The 20059-nt window shown below is 36.8% G+C and overlaps 1 protein-coding gene across 13 annotated transcripts in view; it reads right to left on the reverse strand.

Annotated features, from left to right (window-relative positions):
* Positions 1-20059, reverse strand: part of neo1a (neogenin 1a) — a 172090-nt gene that overhangs the window by 54415 nt on the left and 97616 nt on the right. For all 13 annotated transcript variants that reach the window (XM_084405111.1, XM_084405116.1, XM_084405122.1 and 10 more), the window contains exon 5: positions 5574-5710. In XM_084405111.1, coding sequence (XP_084261237.1) covers positions 5574-5710 — 137 coding nt within the window. The remainder of the gene's footprint in view (positions 1-5573; positions 5711-20059) is intronic.

A 20059-nucleotide genomic window follows, 5' to 3' on the forward strand; every position in this document is an offset into this window, starting at 1 on the left:
CCCATATGTCCCCATCCTTTTGTTGTTTTTGTTATTCTTGACCTCATAAATACTGTATATCAGTAAAACAGACCACACTTTTCTTTTTTTTATAATACAACAATGAATGGGGGGATGGATGGGTCGTCACAATGAGCAAAGGGGAAAAATAGCAAATAAAGATTATGAATTTTCATGAAAATAAATATTTTTGTGATTGTCAGTATACATTCTCAAAATCACCATCCAAAGCTAGAATGGCTACAAAAAGCTAAGCTGAGCTGAAATGCAGATGATTGGATCTAGCATATGTAAGATAAGTTGCAGCATCAGGGCCACACTGACTGTGACTGAGGTAAGGTGATGAATGGCTGAGAGTGTGTGCTCCCGTAGTTTTGCTGAGGTCTGCACACACAACCTGCTGAAAAACACTTGTCACACACTGCTGGGTTCCTGCTCAAGCCGGCTCCACACGGGACAGATGGTTCACGTTTCAATCACTCAGTATATCTCAAGCCCAGGAGCACATACACAGGGAAGCACTGTACAAATGTTACACATATACAGATATGTGATTGTACAAAAACTTGCTTTTCTTACTTAGTATTTTTGTCTTGATTCCAGTCCAAATATCTAAAGATTGTTAAATCAAGATGCATTTACTAAAGTAGTAAAAGGGCATAAGATATTATGTCTTGTTTTCTGGGGGAAATAAATCAAAATTAAGTGAGTTGTTGCTTAAAAAAAGCAAAATTATCTGCCAATGGGGTAAGAAAAATGATCTTGTTTCGGTTTGAATTAAGGTTATTTTTCTTACCCTATTGGCAGATCATTTTGCTTTTTTTTAAGCAACAACTCTTTAAGCAACAAACTTAATTTTGATTTATTTCCCCAGAAAACAAGACATAATATCTTATGGCATTTTACTTTTCTGGCAAATGCATCTTTTTCAGCATTTGGACTGGAGACAAGACAAAAATACTAAGTAAGAAAAGTATTATTTGCAGTGTTTTGCATTATTGCTGGACAACAACAGGACCACACTAAGCCAGTTTTCACATTAAAGTCAACACGAAACAGAATTCAAATCCTATTTTACTTACTTAAGCTGATGTACTTCCTAGTGTGAAAAACAATACAGCAAGAGATGATTTTGTTATCAGGAACTTGCTGGATTGTGAAAAGTGAGCATTTTAAACCAAAATGCAGTCAGACCTGATCGCTGTTTTGCAGGTTGTGGAGGACTGTTCACGTAGCATTAACGTTCACCAGAATACATTTTCTGCATTAACTTGTCAAGATTTTAGAAAGGCCGTATTACCTACAAATGTGTCCAAAAACCATGCTTAAAAAGCTTTTATTTGGTTAACATTATTTTACACTTTCACGTATCTTAGGTTATGCCAAACAAAGTCATTTCAGAGAAATAGCAAGATGATTAATGAAGATATTCTTTTGAAATAATATGCACTAGTGATTCATGCACAATAACACCAGGAGCTAGGGATGCACCGATATGAACATTTCGGCTGATACGATAACCGATAATTCTTTATATTTGAAAGCCGATAACCGATATATTTGCCGATAAATCTAAATCCAAATTTTTATATCATTTTTGAGTGCCTGATTACAAAAACAAAAGTCTCATGTCCCACTCACACAATTATGATGTTCTCATGATAATTCTAAGTATCCTATATGACAGACTTGCATGTCGCACTTTACTGTATTTTCCTTTTTTGAAGTGATTCCAATCATATTTAAAGCGATTAAAAACCATCATGGTGAGCAGTGAGCATCTGAAGAAAATAATACAGTACTTATCGGCTTTAATGTAACGGCCTAATTTTCTTATCGGGCCGATAACGATAACATTAAAAATAAACATATATCGGCCGATACCGACATGGTGGCCGATATATCGTGCATCCCTACTAGGAGCATGCATTAAGAAAGTAAATAATTGTGATTTGATGTCGACTTTAAGAAATAATTGTGAGGAAAGTGTGCTGAGACAACTAAAAGATGAAGCCAGAGCATTTGTTTCATGGTCACAGACCGATTACGTTCCCTATACGTTCTACAAGGAGATTATAGTGATGATAAAACCGTCTCGAATGACCACACAGCTCTTATCACTGCCTCACTTGCATTCATGAGCATGTCTCAGGTTTCCCGCCGTATTACAGACAATGTCAAAGCTCAACACACACTCCTGTTTCCATTCATCCACCCTGCATTTCAGAGTAGGCTGAGAAATAACAGCAGCCTATACAAGCCAGTCGCTTATGTTCTGTGTATCTCAGAAAAGACAATCTATCAAAGTTTAATAAGATTCTGGGCATTTCACCTTCACTATAACAAACACACAGAGAGCAGAGGTTCCCGGATCAATCTGACCCGCTCACACTTTCTGCATGTTGACTAGTTACGTATGGTTGACATTTGAAATATGAGCAAAACAAGACATGAATGTTTTATTTCACATTTTAAACAGGAACACAAGAATGTTCGGGATTCAATACAACTGCTCTATCAATAGCATTAATGCTGTTTAAAACAATTTGTTAAAACAAACACACACGGTTACAATAACTTGCAATGGGGCCAGCATTACAGAGGGATTACAAGCAGAAGTGTGAGTCTCATACTGGTGTTAAAGCATGAATTATTCAGCAAAAACTACTGTTCTAGGCAAACTAACGTCTGGTTGTGTGTTTCCTGTGAGTGAACATGATACCTTTCTGGTTACTATTATGCCAAACTTACCAAGTTTACTGGCTTGACGTGTCACTGAAATTGAAAAACTGGATATAGATCTATAAATATTACATCGTTTATTCAGCAATTATAACTCATATCAACATGCATCATGTGTCTTGTGGCTATAAATGTATTTTTGCTTTTATGGACAGTCCTTATACTTCTCCTTGTGAAAAAAGTGCACTTTATCATACTTTAAAATAAAAAATAGTATTATGGAAATAATATACTTAAGAAGTGTGAACTGAATGTAATGTTTTCTGATACATGTTAATTCAAATTAAATTAACTGCAATTAGTTGAACTTGACATGTAGTTGAGGAGGACTTACGTACATCAATTCTGTTGTCTTTAAAATATGGTTAAAGTGCATTGTTGAATGTACCGACAAACATTTATGGTAAACTAAAATATATATTTGTAATTACACATTTGTAATAATGAAGTTAAAATATATATCAACTAAGTGTATTATCAAAGAATACCCAAATTATAATCAAATACTTTTAAATGTGCTTTTGTGTGTTAGTCAACACATCAAAGTAAGTGTACTTCTTTAAAGCGCAACAAAAGATCAATAAATCAAGATTTTTATAATAATTGGACTGTTGCGCCAAACTTTAAACTTTAAATACTTACATTTAAATCATCATTTTGATTCTGGTTTTAATTGACATTTAAAGTCCATTTATGTTCACGATTGTGCTGCATTCACTCACAAAAATAAATGTTTTATATATTTACGGTAGGAAATTTACAAAATATCTTCATGGAACATGATCTTTACTTTAATATCCTAATGATTTTTGGCGTAAAAGAAAAATCGATAATTTTGACCCACATAAAGCTATTGCCACAAATATACCCGTGCGACTTGTGACTGGTTTTGTGATCCAGGGTCACATATTATCTGCAAGTACTGTTTAATATGCACACACTGCTTTTTCACAAGGGATCATCCATTGAACTTTTTAACTAGATTCCTAATTAGAGCACTGAAGCAGAACCAAATTTCTTCCCTATTTGTCATATTATTCTAACCAAAATGCATTGCAACCACACACAATGATCAGCAAACCGCCCACGTAAAAAGAAGAGCCGAGAGAGTGTTTGACACTCGCTTGGATCCTGAGAGGAGCTCGGTTTGAGTTCGGCATTGCACCTCTTCTGTGAGCTGTTGGATTTACCATCGCTCCAACACAAAACCTCTCCCACCCACAAAGGCAAAGCAAGGGCCTGAACGTAGGGGCCGGCTGCCCTCCCGGTCTCTTTCATCTTTTCATCTCGTCACAGTGTAGGATCAATTCTCAGCAGACAGACAGATGGCTAGAGCTCATTACACACCACATATCTGCATGACATCTACAGTCCATTTTATATTCGATTCTTTGTAATTTCACACCTGTCTGAACAGTCCCTTTCATCATCACACAATCAAATATCATGCACTTTAATAGAAGTCCCACCCAAAAGCTACAGCGCGAGCAATTACAGAGAATCCTACGTGTGTTTCTGCAAACATGTCTGAAGTGTGATCAGACCGTGCAATCGATTTATAGAGAGAGCTTTACAGTGTGACATGACGATCAAGTCAAGTCAGCTTTATTTATATAGTGCTTTTTACAATACAGATTGTTTCAAAGCAGCTTTAAAGAGATGGCAGGAAAATAATGCAACAAAGTTTGTTTCTAGAAGAAAATAGCATCACAGTCCAGCTTAAAGCTAGCCTAGAAATCTAGACACACCCTAGCGGCAGCAACATTTATTTTGCAGCCAGGGTAGTCTAGCAACTCTCCGTTGACTTTCGAGCTGGAAAAACCTAAACTAGGTCAGGCCAATCACATCGTGTATAGAGTAGGCGGGACAGGCTTAACATAATGATGACAGAGTTGCGACGGTTCCCTGCTACTTGAAAACAAAGAATGGCTGCTGCTGGAGAACAGTCTTTCGAATCGGCTTTGGCCGCGACTCTGGAGGACTTGGAGTTAAGCTTTTCTTTGAGAAAAGAGCAAAGAACGGCACTTAAGTCATTTTTAAAAAAGGAAGGTGTGTTCGTAGTTTTGCCGGCCAGATTCAAAAGTTGAATCTATCAACTAACGTTAGCTCCGCTGTTGGGAAAACGCTCTGCTTGGTTGAAGCGCTGTCCTATTGCGAGCAGAGGGAATTTAAAAGACAGCCGTTTATCCCGCCCCTCGGATTGAGCCGTGTCTATGGTGAGTTGCCAGACCTAACATCTTGATGTGTGAGGCTAGCTTAAAGGGTTAGCTCACCCAAAAATGAAAATATTGGCAGACGCTAATATAATATAACTATTGGCCGACGCTGATCACGTGTGTGATGAGTGTGATGCTGGCCAATAGTGAGTCAACCCAGAAGCGCTGCGCTGTTACACTACGTGAACTCACTCAGAGAAACACAGAAGAAAATCAATAGTTGAATAAAGTCTTCTTTTTTTTTCTTTTTTTTTTTGCACACAAAACGTATTCTCGTCACTTGATAAACTTAAGGTTGAGCCACTGTAGTCACTTGGACTACTTTAAACATTGTCTTTACTAACTTCCTGGGCCGGAAAGTTTCAATAACATAGAAGCCTATGGAGGATAATCAAAAATATCTTAATTTGTGTTCCGAAGATGAACGAAAGTCTTACGGGGTTGGAACAACATGAGGGAGAGTAATTACTGACAGAAGTTTCATTTTTGGGTGAACTAACCCTTTAAGTAAATTCAGTGATGGTTCATTTTTGTTGTAAAACAGTTCATTTATACATATAGCCTCTCTGGCGAAGATCACTTGATTAGTCGTTTATAAGCGAGGTTTAAGCTTACCTCTCAGCGTGAGCTCAGTCTGGGCCTCGATGGATCCGTTGGCGTTGTCTGCCAGACAGTTGTACACACCGGCGTCTTCCTCGGTGAGATTGAAGATCTGCAGACTGCCTCCGCCGAGCACCTCGAAGCGGCCCGTGCTGTGAAGAAAAACACACGCTGTCAATTCTCTCCCTTCAGACAGTTAAGTGTATACTTAGCCCAACACTGATTCAATAACTGCAGTATAAATGTTCTTTCTCACACACAACTCAATGGAATATATGTTGCAAAGGGAGCATGCTAAGAGAAAAGGCGTGGTGGAGGGGTTTAGCCGATAAAGGTCAGGCTTTGTTATCAGAAGGTCTCTGGTTTGAACCAGGGGGAAAACAATGAACCGGTCAGCATTGAGCCCTTGAGCAAGACACTTAACCCCAGGACGCTTCAGGACGATTGTATAATTACACTGCATGTTGCTTTGGATCAAAGGGACTCTTGTCTAACAAGGTAGTGTGATAGGATGAGCTTTATCTTCACACAAATATTGTAAGTTCACCTCAGAAGGACAAAGTGTGTGTGTGTGTGTGTGTGTGTGTGTGTGTGTGTGTGTGTGTGTGTGTGTGTGTGTGTGTGTGTGTGTGTGTGTGTGTGTGTGTGTGTGTGTGTGTGTGTGTGTGTGTGTGTGTCTGTCTGTCTGTCTGTCTGTCTGTCTGTCTGTCTGTCTGTCTGTCTGTCTGTCTATCCATCTATCTATCTATCTATCTATCTATCTATCTATCTATCTATCTATCTGTCTGTCTATATGTCTAGTCTGTCTGTCTGTCTGTCTGTCTGTCTATCTATCTATCTACAGTGCTATGCATAAGTTTAGACACCCATACTAAAGTTGACTAAAAAGAGGAATAAAAAATCATCTTTTGGAAATTGAACTTAATGCCTTAATTAAAAAAATTAGGAAAAATCCAACCTTTAAGGACACCAATTTTCTTTGTGAATGAATAATGCATCGTAAATAAATAAATGTTCTTCCTTAAAATACAGGGTGCATAAGTTTGGACACCCCTATGTTAAATTCACATAGAGGCAGGCAGATTTTTATTTATACCTAGAGATTGGCATGGTTTTATTTCAGTTAGCCTAATAGCTAGTTTGATTTGCATTGAGAGATGATCTTATGGAAAGTACCCCATGCCAATCTCTAGGTATGGTGAAGGCTATGTGATGATGTGGCGCTATTTTAATTCCAAAGGCCAAGGGAACTTTATCAGGATGCATAGTTATCCTAAACAAAAAATAAAATAAAAATACTTAAAAATAAAAATCTTCCTGCCTCTATGGGAATTTAACATAGGGGTGTCCAAACTTATGCACCCTGTATTTTAAGGAAGAACATTTATTTATTTACGATGCATTATTCATTCACAAAGAAAATTGGTGTCCTTAAAGGTTGGATTTTTCCTAATTTTTTTAATTAAGGCATTAAGTTCAATTTCCAAAAGATGATTTTTTATTCCTCTTTTTAGTCAACTTTAGCATGGGTGTCTAAACTTATGCATAGCACTGTATCTATCTATCTATCTATCTATCTATCTATCTATCTATCTATCTATCTATCTATCTATCTATCTATCTATCTATCTATCTATCTATCTATCTATCTATCTCAATAGTCTGTGTGAATTAATTGAATAAATTTAATTACTGACAGTTTTTCAACCGTTACCAATAGTTGTCTGAATACAAAAGGCATGTCTGAATATATTTATTTAGTATTTGCATCCCTGTCACCAGATGTTGTCTGAATACAAAAGGCATTTCTGAATTTTCTTTAATATTTTTCATCCCTGTTACCAAAAGTTGTCTGAATACAAAAGGCATTTCTGAATTTATTTATTTACTATTTTTCATCCCTGTTACCAATAGTGGTATGAATGCATGACAATTCTGATTTTATTTACTATTTTTCATCCCTGTTACTAAAAGTTGTCTGAATACAAAATATATGTCTGAATATACTGTATATACACTTTTCCATCCTGTTACAAAAAGCTGCATGAATACAAAATACATGTCTGAATTTATTTACTATTTTTTCATCCCTGTTACCAGAAGTTGTCTGAATACAAAAGGCATTTCTGAATTTATTTATTTACTATTTTTCATCCCGGTTACCAATAGTGGTATGAATGCATGACAATTCAGATTTTATTGACTATTTTTCATCCCTGTTACTAAAAGTTGTCTGAATACAAAATATATGTCTGAATATATATACACTTTTCCATCCCTGTTACAAAAAGCTGCATGAATACAAAATACATGTCTGAATTTATTTACTATTTTTTCATCCCTGTTACCAGAAGTTGTCTGAATACAAAATACATGGGTGAATATCATTTAAAAACCATGTGTGCTTTCTAGTAATAAACATTAAACTAAGAAAAAACATTTTTAAATATATTATAATTAATTAAAAATGGGTAACAGGGTTTCTTTACAATAGCTGTGCTTGATGAATGCTTGATAAAATGATTTCTGCAGCAATTATTTTGCCATTTCTTTGCCCTACTGACAAACTAATCCTCATTCAGTTGTGGAGTTGGGTGAATCTTCGACATAGGGAACATGCTGTGATGCTGTGCAAGGCATCAATAGTTTAGAGAAAAGAAGAGAGCGTCCACAGTAAGAGGTAGAGGAGCCGACTGCTCTCCGGCCCAGAAAACACAGAAAACAACCTGATCTGTCAGACATCGATTGGTATTAAACACCAGCATTCACACACTGACTATTTTTATTTCTCTGCCCGTCTCAGCTGTAAAGTAACCAGATCCATGTGTTGCATTCAAAATCAAACTGTGCTTGTATTACTTTCATTTTATGTACATTTTTGGGATTAAAAAAATAAATAAAAAAAATCAGTGGAATTCTAAGGAACGGATTTAAACAGTTAAATCAACAGAGATGAGAGTACAATAAAGGCATCAAGAAGTTAGACAGAATATATAATAAATGAACACCTAAGAAGAGCAAGTCATTCCTAAACCAATGCAAGTACCAAAATATCTATAAATTTACAGAGCGTGGTTCAACAAATGCGACAGTTCTCTGGTGGATGTCCAAGGCTAACTGTCGACAGTGTCCGAAACACACGCCAGAAGAGAGAGAGTAACTCAACGAAACTCCACCCTACCTCAAGCATAACAACACACACCTCAACCCAAGGAAAAAACCAGCCGGTCTCATGAAGGGGGTCTTTGTGCTTTTAGGCTGAAGAACACGCAGTGAAACACGTAGACCCAATGAGGAGCTTTTCCACAGAAGACACACTCTTCATGTTTTCCTTTCATGGACTGTGACGTTATTACTCGTACGCTCCTTTAAGAGTGTGAATGCTGAAGCTCCACATCAGCTGCAAGTGTCTTATGATCTCCGCATGTGTATCTAGTCAAGGGCCTTCAAAACTGTGATGTGAGGGAGGACAAGATCCTTTTACATTCGTCAACATGTGGATTTAATCTGAAAGACTCACTTAGACTCCTTGGAACTGGATCAGATGAATACATTAGGAATATATATATAGACAAGTAGTATTTTCAATGGTTAAAAACAAAAAGGACAAAATGAGACGATATAAGACAAAACTGGCTTCTAAGTAAATAATCATAATCTATTTTATTGATTTGACACAAAATGTCGCGGCGACGGCATCAACCATTCAGCCCTATTACCAAATTTATCGTAAACTATAAATGACTTTGTTGCCAAAAGTTGTCCGAATACACATCACAATACAATTGAATACAAGTTAAAATCATGTGCGCTTTTTAGTAATAAACATTAAATAAATAAAAAATATTACAATTAAAAAAGGGCTAACAGGGTTTCTTACAATAACCTTGGGTAACAGGGTTGAATGGCTGTGCTTGATGAATGCACAACATAATTTGAGTAAAAATTTATAAAAATTATTTCTGCAGCAAATCATTTGGCCGATTGATGAACTAAAAATGGCTTATTTTTGTTATCTTAATAAGTAAATATGATTTTCGCATGTGTCTCTAAGTGCCTTCAAAACTAATATGAGGGAGGCTTGGTGACTTGGTTTTACCGCAAAGGTCCTTTGTGGTGTTTTGCTTTTGTCAACATTTGATTTCACTTGATTAAATCTAAAAGACTCAGTTAGACTTGGAGCTGGATCAGACAAGACAAATAAGACGATATAAAATATTGAATATATATATTTAAAAAAATAAAATGGCAAACAGGGTTTCTTACAATAACCTTGGTAACAGTCTATTCTATTTTATTGATTTGCCACAAAATGTAGAGGCGATGGCTTCAACCATTCAGCCCTGTTCCCAAATTTATTGTAAATCACAACAAATGAACTGCAAAATGAACATTTTCCCCCTAAATAGCTAGAGTAACACCCATTTAGGTGTATTTTTATTTTATTTTCTTACAAAAAAAAACTTTTTATTTGTATGTTTTTTTGCTAGAAAATAACAAAATCACACTAACAAGTATTGGTATTCAGACATACCCATTTTTTGTAAAAAAAACACACACACCTGAGGTCAGTGAATAATATTTTCTAAAGTTTAGGCATCTCCTCTCCTTTCACTTACCATTTGTTAAAAAAAAAACAAGGGTTTCAAGTCCTGTTTTGCACACTATACCGATAAACATGAATGGCATAAACAGAAAAGACTTTCCCATTCGTTTTTTAACAAGTGAGCCGTCTCCTCCCCCTAACATTTCCTTCCTTCAGGACCGCCGGTGCATTATGCGTGTTGAGGGAGCCGTAATGCTTTGGTTCTATGCGTGGAGTCGCCTCAAATAACCCAGAACTAATGTGTTCACGACTGCAGGCAGGTTAACAGCTAACAGGCTAACAGCTAGCGCTAGATATCCAGTGTGCCGCTCTGAGGCCAAACTACTGGCATCCGTCAACAGAAACCCAACACCAAACTACCGGTGGCGCTGACCCAACCTGCCCCAGAGCAGCCAGCCTGTGATTGATGCCGTCATGAGATACAAGCGAGCGAGATGAAAGCCTGCCTTGTCAACAGCTCAGAAGGTTCTGGCATGGTTTCCATCCTTAACTGTTCAGCTCTATGACTGCGACTCCAAACAGAGCAGATCCTAAAGCTGTGCCAAGCCTTGAATGAGGGGAGTGACACTATTCCTTCTGATGCCACCAGCAAGAGTCCTGTGTTATCCTACTGGAAAATCCAGTTCAAACCAGCAAAGTCAAAAACGGCAAAAACTTGATATTATCAATGTCATAATCGTTTGTTAACAAACAAGTATTCATTACTTTAATGAGTTTATTGTTTCTGCCTTCAATTGCATTGTTTAAATTAATACATTTTGGATATGTACATTTCTGAAATACATAACCTCTGATAACAGATCACTGCAGATTGTAATGTGGACTCATGCATTTTGTGTAAAGTTGCTTTGAAACGATGTGTATTGTGAAAAGTGCTATACAAATAAATGTGAATTGAATAATAAAAAATAAAAATAATAAAAATTCTTGAAAAGAAAACCTTCTTTATTAGTATGCCATCATATTTTATCATTATTTCATAGAAGAAAACAATTAGTCTGAATAAACATATCATGAGTCATCTTGATCTTGACGTCAATGTATTCTGAAACTTACTGTGACAACAAAACTTCCTCGTCAGCCTAAAAAGATGATTTATTATTTATTCATGGCTGTGTGGCACCTTCAATGTTACAAACAAACAGATGAAGTTTATCTTTATCAAGGTTAATTATTAATGCTCATTAATATTTAAAACACCTTTGTCCGCCAAGGCAAAGTCATACGAAGTGAAGTGAAACAACAATAAAATAAATTGTAATAATAAATTACAGAAAAGACCCTCAATATGTTTTTTTTTAAATATCACATAATTTTCCCTTCTGTATTACAAAGCAATGTAAGATCAGTTATAATACAATATTGGGTAACACTTTATTTTACAGTGTCCTTGTTACATGTTACATGTACTTACTATAGTAATAATAACAGTAAATTATGCATAATTACATGCAAATAACCCTAATCCTACCCTAACCCTATAGTAAGTCCATGTAGTTAATTAATATTACTCTGTACTTAAATATACAATTACACTGTAACAATGACAACCTTAAAATAAAGTGTAACCCAATATTGTAAATGTAAAAACAATGATATTTGTGACCATGGATCACAAAACCAGTCACATGGGTCAATTTCTTTAAATTAAGATGTATACATCATCTGACAACTGAATAAATAAGCTTTCCATTAATGTGTGGTTTGTTAGGATAGGACGATATTTGGTCGAGATATGACTTGTCCATTTATGTTCACGATTGTGCTGCATTCACTCACAAAAATAACTGTTTTTTTATATTTACGGCAGGAAATTTTCAAAATATCTTCATGGAACATGATCTTTACTTAATAGCCTAATGATTTTTGGCATAAAAGAAAAATCTATAATTTTGACCCATACAATGTATTGTTGGCTATTGCCACATTGATGGTTTTAGATAGAATTAGGATAGGACAAATATTGTCCTATCCTAAAAAACCATACATCAATGGAAAGCTTATTTATTCATGATGTATACATCTCAATTTCAGGTTTTAGGTTTTGTAGTCCAGGGTCACATATCTCAGTCACTGTAAGTTACCGTAACCACACATGAAAACCCGCAACACACGGTAGACACGCGTTTGTCTCTCTCACACTGTATGACGTGACGGTCGACTAGTTGTCCAGTCCGGTTGCGTTCACATAGCAAAGGTTTTCCGAGAATGCGGTTGGGAGTCCTAGAAATACGTGTGTGAGTTCGGGTTATAGAATGTAGTGTCACTCCCATAAATGAACAAACTGTGTGTGCACGCAACCACATTAAGGACTCGAGTACAGGACTGTCAACCGTATTCTTCTGCTGTGTGAATGTGGCATTCAAAGAAGAACAAACATCTCACAGCAAGAACCCATATGATGTAATGTCATATTTTCTAAACCTGAATATTTTGTTCTATCATTGTCCAGTTTAACATATGCTGCTCTTTTATAGGACTGAGCATCGAACAAACAAATTAGTGTATGGCCCTAGCCTGGCAAGCCAGACCTACATCAAGATGTTAGGTCTGGCAACTCACCATAGACACGGCTCAATCCAAGGGGCGGGATAAACGGCTGTCTTTCAAATTCCCTCTGCACGCAATAGGACAGCGCTTCAACTAACCAGGGGTGCGTTTCCCGAAAGCATCGTTGGCCAACTATGGTTGCAAGTTCATCGCAATGTCCATTGAACTCTATTGGTAACGACGGAACTTGCGACCATAGTTGGCCAACGATGCTTTCGGGAAACGCACCCCAGGGCCGGGTTTCCCGATAACGATGTATCTTAGCTCTTAAGAGCGCTCTCTACGTGCAAGGTTACGAACGCTCGCAGCAATTCCACGAGCGTTTCCCAAAAATGCACTTAACATGAACGCGCGAGAACGCGCTCTACGTGCTACTTAAGAGTCGCTGTCCATTCGCGAAGTGCTGAAATTCCATATAATACGATCGTTATTCGTATACGATTCCATATAACCTTATATGGAATCGTATTCTGAACGTTTAACCTAATAATTGTCTTCTGTTGTGGATTAGCAATCAAGACAAGTCTATATAAAGCACCTACAGGCGGAGGCACTGACAAAATGGCTGAACAAAAAACAAACAAAAAAAACAACAAGAAAAGATACCTTTCAAAAAGATGAAATTAATGTCCTTTTAGAGGAGAAAGAGCGAAACAAAGATGTAATTTTTAACAGATTTAAAGGATTTCTTGTATTTATTTTTTTGTTCATTCATTTCATTTTGATTAAAATTATTAGATTAAATTATTTCTATTTTTTTGTTTTGTTTTCTGACCTTTTTAATTATTTAATTTATACATTAATTTAACCAACAACAAAAAAATAGTAATAAAGTGTACAATAAAGTACAATCAAAACCTTATATTATAATCACATCGCATTTGAATAAAGTTAAAGGTGTAATCTGCCGGTTGTCCTGCAGGTGTCCTCATAAATCTGTCTTCTTACGATGCACTTGGGGATGTACGATTACTCCAGAGCACTCGTAGTTCTACGAAGATTTTCAAGTGCTACTTAAGCTACGATGCTTTTGGGAAACAGACGATAATTTTAAGATCAGTCGTACGATCGTTTTTACGATTAACTTAGGCTTACGATGCTTTTGGGAAACGCAGCCCAGAGCGTTTTCCCAACAGCGGAGCTAACGTTAGTTGATAGATTCAACTTTTGAATCTGACCGGCAAAACTACGAACACATCTTCCTTTTTTAAGAATGACTTAAGTGCCGTTCTTTGCTCTTTTCTCAAAGAAAAGCTTAACTCCAAGTTCTCCAGAGTCGCGGCCAAAGCCGATTCGAAAGATGTTCGCCAGCAGCAGCCATTCTTTGTTTTCAAGTAGCAGGGAACCGTCGCAACTCTGTCGTCATATGTTAAGCCCGTCCCGCCTACTCTATACACGATGTGATTGGCCTGACCTAGTTTAGGTTTTTCCAGCTCGAAAGTCAACGGAGATTTGCTAGACTACCCTGGCTGCAAAATAAGTGTTGCTGCCGCTAGGGTGCGTATAGATTTCAGGCTAGTATGGCCCTGTTTACATCTGGTATTAAAATACGTTTTAGTTGATCGGATCACAAGTGGACGGCACTGAATACAGGTGTAAACGGGGTCTAAAGCGTTTTGAGCTCGTCCACTTTCAACCACTTCCAGAGGTCGTGGAAAACACATTCGACCGGATTGCTTTCGTAGTGTAAACGCTCATGTGATCGAATGTGTTCAAACAGCCACAAAACACCGTCTTCTGGGAAGAACATTATGGGAAGAGCTCTAGCCAGACGGGATTTAAACTTTGTCAGCTGAAGACCCAAGTTTGGTTTAAAGATGAAAAACGTACCAAGCACAATGTTCTCTCACCATTCCTGATTTCTAACACACACTCACAGTGTTCGGCTGATCTTGCATCTGTCAGAGCAGAAACTAAAGCTGATGCTCTCCGTCGTTCATCAGGTCGCGTTCATATGCAAATTGCATGAGCTTATTTTGTCCATTAGATCTGAAAAAACCCATACATTTACCCGCCCATAGATTCTCTCCTCAAAGAAATCAGGACAGAAGTGGACAAAAGAGACACCAGGTGTAAACGGGAATGTGTCTCCCTCGTCTACTTATGATCCGATCGACCAAAACGCATCTTAATACTAATAATAGATAGTAAACAGTGCCTAAAATCAATATGAAGAGCTTCATCTTTACAGTGAGTCGTCGGAGAGTTTGTTTTTCCCAGCTGGGCTGAGATGGACTATCAACATACCTTTCTTTATTTGTTTCACAGGTGCTTCCAATGGTTAACCGATATTTTTGATTAGCACATTCCTATAAGCCCAAAACCACAGCCTGCGTAACATGCGCACATTAGAGGTCTGAGTGAACTGGGTTTAGCCGTGGACGTGTCATTAGCTGTTGAGTGAAAGGAGAAGCCACAGTCATTCCTAAAGGGACGGGACACGATGGAAAAAAAGGGACCGAGAGAGAACAAGAGGGAGGCACAAAATTCATATGTTCCAGTGACAAACAGCCGCTGGACATCTGGCTAAATGATGCATGCTTTGTACAACAGCGGTAATGTCCTGCCAAACAATAAAACAGACGTCCAGCAAAAATGCATTCCAGCAAAGTCATAAATGATGTACTGTAGTTTTAGCTTCGGACGGCCCACCCACGGCCCATTCAGGAACATCTGATGCATATTACACGCAGAAGACAGCCAGTCTGTTTACCTTCCTGTAAACACTATAAACTACTATATATTTCTATAAAAATATGTTTCCCAAACTGGGGTTCGTGAGCTGATATTTAATTACATCATAAAAATGTAAAAAGTTAAAATAAACAAAATAAAAAGAATCAAAATAAAAAACACGCATGCATTCTAACATGAAAATATATTGTTAAATCACTCAAATATAATGACTATAATTTAAAAACATGGATGATACTCTAGATTTCTTTGAAATAGAGCAAAGAAGTAAAAAGCGAAGTGGTTTATGACTTTCCATCAATCAGACGGGCCAGGATTAGCTTTAACATGGACTAGAGTCTGGAAGCACAAGACTATTTATGACATTACAATAATATCTAATTCTGTTTTACAAATGGCTGTCCTTTCCTCCCTCTCTTCAGCTCTATGTGCCAGTCTTCAGTATTTATCCTTCAGTGAATCCAGCCTGTTGTTACGCTCCCACTAAGAAGCCCGAGCATCTCCTCAAACCTGCGATTATCTCTCTCAGCTCTCGGCCCAGTGACCCCAAGATCCTGAGAGATGGGAACGCTGCTAGTGCCGGGGAATCAGAGCCGTTGGAATGACTCCACGCTCAGTAAAGCACTGTTTGGTTTTCGACATTAGAAAAACACTTTTCCCCCACACAGACATGAGGGAGCTCGATCTGTGAGGACTGATGGACCGTGGCGACTAACATACTGAAGCACATGTACTTGATCTTATATTTAACTGCAATGTGGTATTCGATATTACATTTAAAGTTAATACTGTACAGTATATGTCACCCTGGATCACAAAGCTAGTCGTAAGTCGCACGGGTATTTTTGTGGCAATAGCCAACAATACATTGTAATTATCGATTTTTCTTTTATGACAAAAATCATTCGAATATTAAGTAAAGATCATGTTCCATGACGATATTTTGTAAATTTCCTACCGTAAATATATAAAACATTTATTTTTGTGAGTGAATGCAGCAAAAGCGCGAACATAAATGGACAATTTTAAAGGCGATGTTTTGATTTTTTTGCACCCTCAGATTCCAGATTTTCTAATAGTCATATCTCGGCCAAATATTGCCATATCCTAACAAACCACACATCAATGGAAAGCTTATTTATTCTGCTTTCAGATGATTTATAAATCTCAATTTCACAAAATTGACTCATGTGACTGGTTTTGTGATCCAGGGTCACATATTTTAAATGTAATAAATTGCAGCTTCAGATATGAGTGATTACAAATATATTTAAATACATGACAAACGTCAGCAATTAAAAACCAACTATACAAATTCAATAACATTTTCAGTCCACTGCTCTCATCCTTAAATATTGATTAAAACTAGCTAGGTAGTTGATGCCTCAACTAAAATCTTTGGGATATTAAATGGATTAATAATAAGGAAGCGCAATATGCATAACTATTTCTATAATAAATAATTTCTGAGTGTTATTAAATATATAATTCGTGTATACATATATATGTGTGTGTATATATTGTGTTCTATAAGCTATACTTTTCATTTTACATGTAAAAGCTGCATATTATTACTATTTATTGTTGTTGGTGATGGTGGTAGTAGGGATGGTGGTATTGGTATTGATATTATAAAACCATTTGTATTCTTTACTCCTACTATTATTATCATGAATATTATTGTTACTACTACTACCACTACTATTGCTACTACTATTATTGTTTTTGTTATAATTATTATTAGTAGTAGTAGTAGTACGAATACTACTTTTACTACAACTCTGTCACAATTACTATGACTCTCTTAAATTGCCTCTATCTATATCACTGAAATATCTCATTGCTTAAACTTACCAATGTACCTGCATACATCACTATATTGATATATTTATATTTAGTTGTTTTCTTTTTCTTTTCTCTTTTTTTTTGGGTGTTCTGTATGTCCCTCTCTCTTCTGTATGTGTATATATGTCATTGATCTTTTACCTTGTATAAGCTACAATGTTTTAACTTGCAATAAAAAAAAACATAAAAAAAATTAATAATAAAACCCATGACATTCAAGTTCCAGTCGAAATGAAATGAACAGTAGTTTGGTTTAGGGGCTGTTTACACGACACCGTTTTCAAGTAAAAACGTAAAACTTTTTATGCATTCTGGCCGCTCATTTACACGACAACTGCGTTTTGAAAACGCAAACTTCTGAAAACGAGTTTCGAAGAGCAAGTTTCTAAAAACTATCTACTTGTAAACAACAAAAACGTGAATCTCTGAAGACGATGACGTCATGCACATGCGTGTTACTTCTATAGTGTTTCATCGCCATCTAATGGCCCGGCAGCAGAATACAGCGTTTTTAGTCGTTTTCGCGGATCCGTGTGAATTGGGATCGTTTTGACAATGGTGTCGTCTGCACGCGGCAAAATCAAAGGAAAAACTTCTCAGTTTTAAGCATATCATTGTCGTGTAAACGTACCCTAAGTTTGCACTTAAGTATTCTTTCAATGCATATCATTTCTGTAAAAAGTACTGTTTTTTATAAGTATGCTAAAGCGTATTAGCCTACTGTTCCCCCTCCCTCTGGCCGAACATTACAGGGCCAGACTCTATTACAAACAGGATAAATTTGATATCTGGAGAGTGAGCTGAAAACAGCATTTAATCTTGTTAATACACATCCTGAGCAAAAGGCTGCAGAAATTATAGGCCATTAACATTGATAAGCAACTCTGCCAATGGTCATCCTGCAATGATTTCATCCAACCTTTATAGATCAGGAGAGTAGCACACAATGATCAACCCCCAAATTGGATTTTAAATGGGGTTTCAGAGAATCGAGGAAATGGGAACAAAGGGACAGGATGAATGGCTTGTTGGTTGATCAGTGGTTTCACTGAACTGGTGCGGATAAAAACCCCTCAGGGATCGTTGGACCAGCTAAAAAAAAAAACATATTGACCACCTTAATGACCCTGTCTTTGTCTTTCCATCCGGACAATCAATTCATAAGGTAAACTTCACAAATGTATATAGTCTCATTTTTATGTATATAGTGCGCAAATAGAGACCTGTTTACATCAAATATTCATACACACAATATGTGTAACTGAATGCCTCTGTACTGTACTATAGAAATATTTGGAGATGCATATTGCACAGTATGATCAAAGGGACCGTGAGCATGCTTTGTACAACGTTTAAATTGTGTCTTAAGGTTTGGAGGGATTGAAGTCACACTTCATACGGACCCCAATATGAGGCAATCAACAGTAACTCTCACTGTACTCTTTCATCTCTCTGCTCTCTTGTTCTGCCTCTCTGACTCGACCGTTTACCGCGGTTAATCCCCGGAGCGCAGAGCGTCTTCATAAACGCAGATACACGTCAAGAAAGGGGCTTGAATGCCTCGTCCGATAACACCAGCGTCCTTATAAATATTCCCCATTGCTCTTCCACTCAACATTCCCAATTACCGGCTGACAGTCCAAACCCTTCCTTCAGGAATAATCTCACAGGCACTTTTTAATTGTCAAGAGCAAAACATCGTTTTCAGTTTAAATAACCTCAGTAGTTTGATTAATGAAGTCATCGTGTGAAGACGGCAACTCTGGGGAGACTTACATTCAAGCCAGTGTATTTGGTAATTATTGTTATGACAAACTCACTGAAAGGCCATTATTAGTGGTGTTTACTGAGGAAAGCAACACCATTAAAATGACTCATACTTTACGGTTGGGGATTTGAGGAAAAAAAACACAATTACTTTGTTCTCATTCTGCACTTTTTGTTTAGACAAGAATGATGAGTGTCTTGCATTTACTTTTCTAAGCAATCCGGACAATAAAACAGGTGAAGAAGTACCAGTTGCATTGAAGGAGGAACATCTCGTATAGACTAGAGAACTGTATTTCTTTCTTTTCTCTTTTGGTTTGCAAACCATGGAAAGCACCACTCGCAAATCTAGTTCAAAATACCTTTTTTGAGAAGTTTACATGGAGAAACTGTAAAAGAGTACTGGGTCTTTTTGAAATTCCTTGATTTTTCTTTGACTTTCCCAGTCAGGCTGATATTGATTTTTGTAAATTTTAATAATTTAAAGGGTTAGTTCACCAAAAAATGAACATTCTGTCATCATTCACTGATGCCGCATGCCACTTCAAACACAAGACTCGTCGTCACTGAAACACAAATGGTGATATTTGTATTGAAACGTGAGATTTCTGTCTCTATATTGAAAGTCCATGTAACCAAAACTTTTGTTTATTGGTTCTCACGCGTCAAGCAAGCTCGTTTAATGTACTTAATGTGTTTATCAACTAAATCTGTTCATCATACACAGCGATCATGTCGTTATTCAGAAGATCTGGATTAAATCGCTTGATTCGTGTGGATTATGTTTTTATGAACTTTCACAGAGAGGTTTCAAATTTTCTCAGGTTTGAAAATACCTTCATGTGTGTTTTGAAGTTGAACAAAAGTCTTATGGGTTTGGAACGACATGAGGACGAGTAACAGATGACAGAATTATAATTTTTGGGTGAACCTTTAATACCACCGTTAAATGCAAACTTAGAAAATATCTAAATGAATTCATTTATAGTGCCCAAATTCACTTGTAACAACTGATTTTAGTGTTTTATTTGTAATAATT

Source organism: Rutilus rutilus, assembly GCF_951802725.1.
Source record: "Rutilus rutilus genome assembly, chromosome: 3".
Classification (NCBI taxonomy): Eukaryota; Metazoa; Chordata; class Actinopteri; order Cypriniformes; family Leuciscidae; genus Rutilus; species Rutilus rutilus.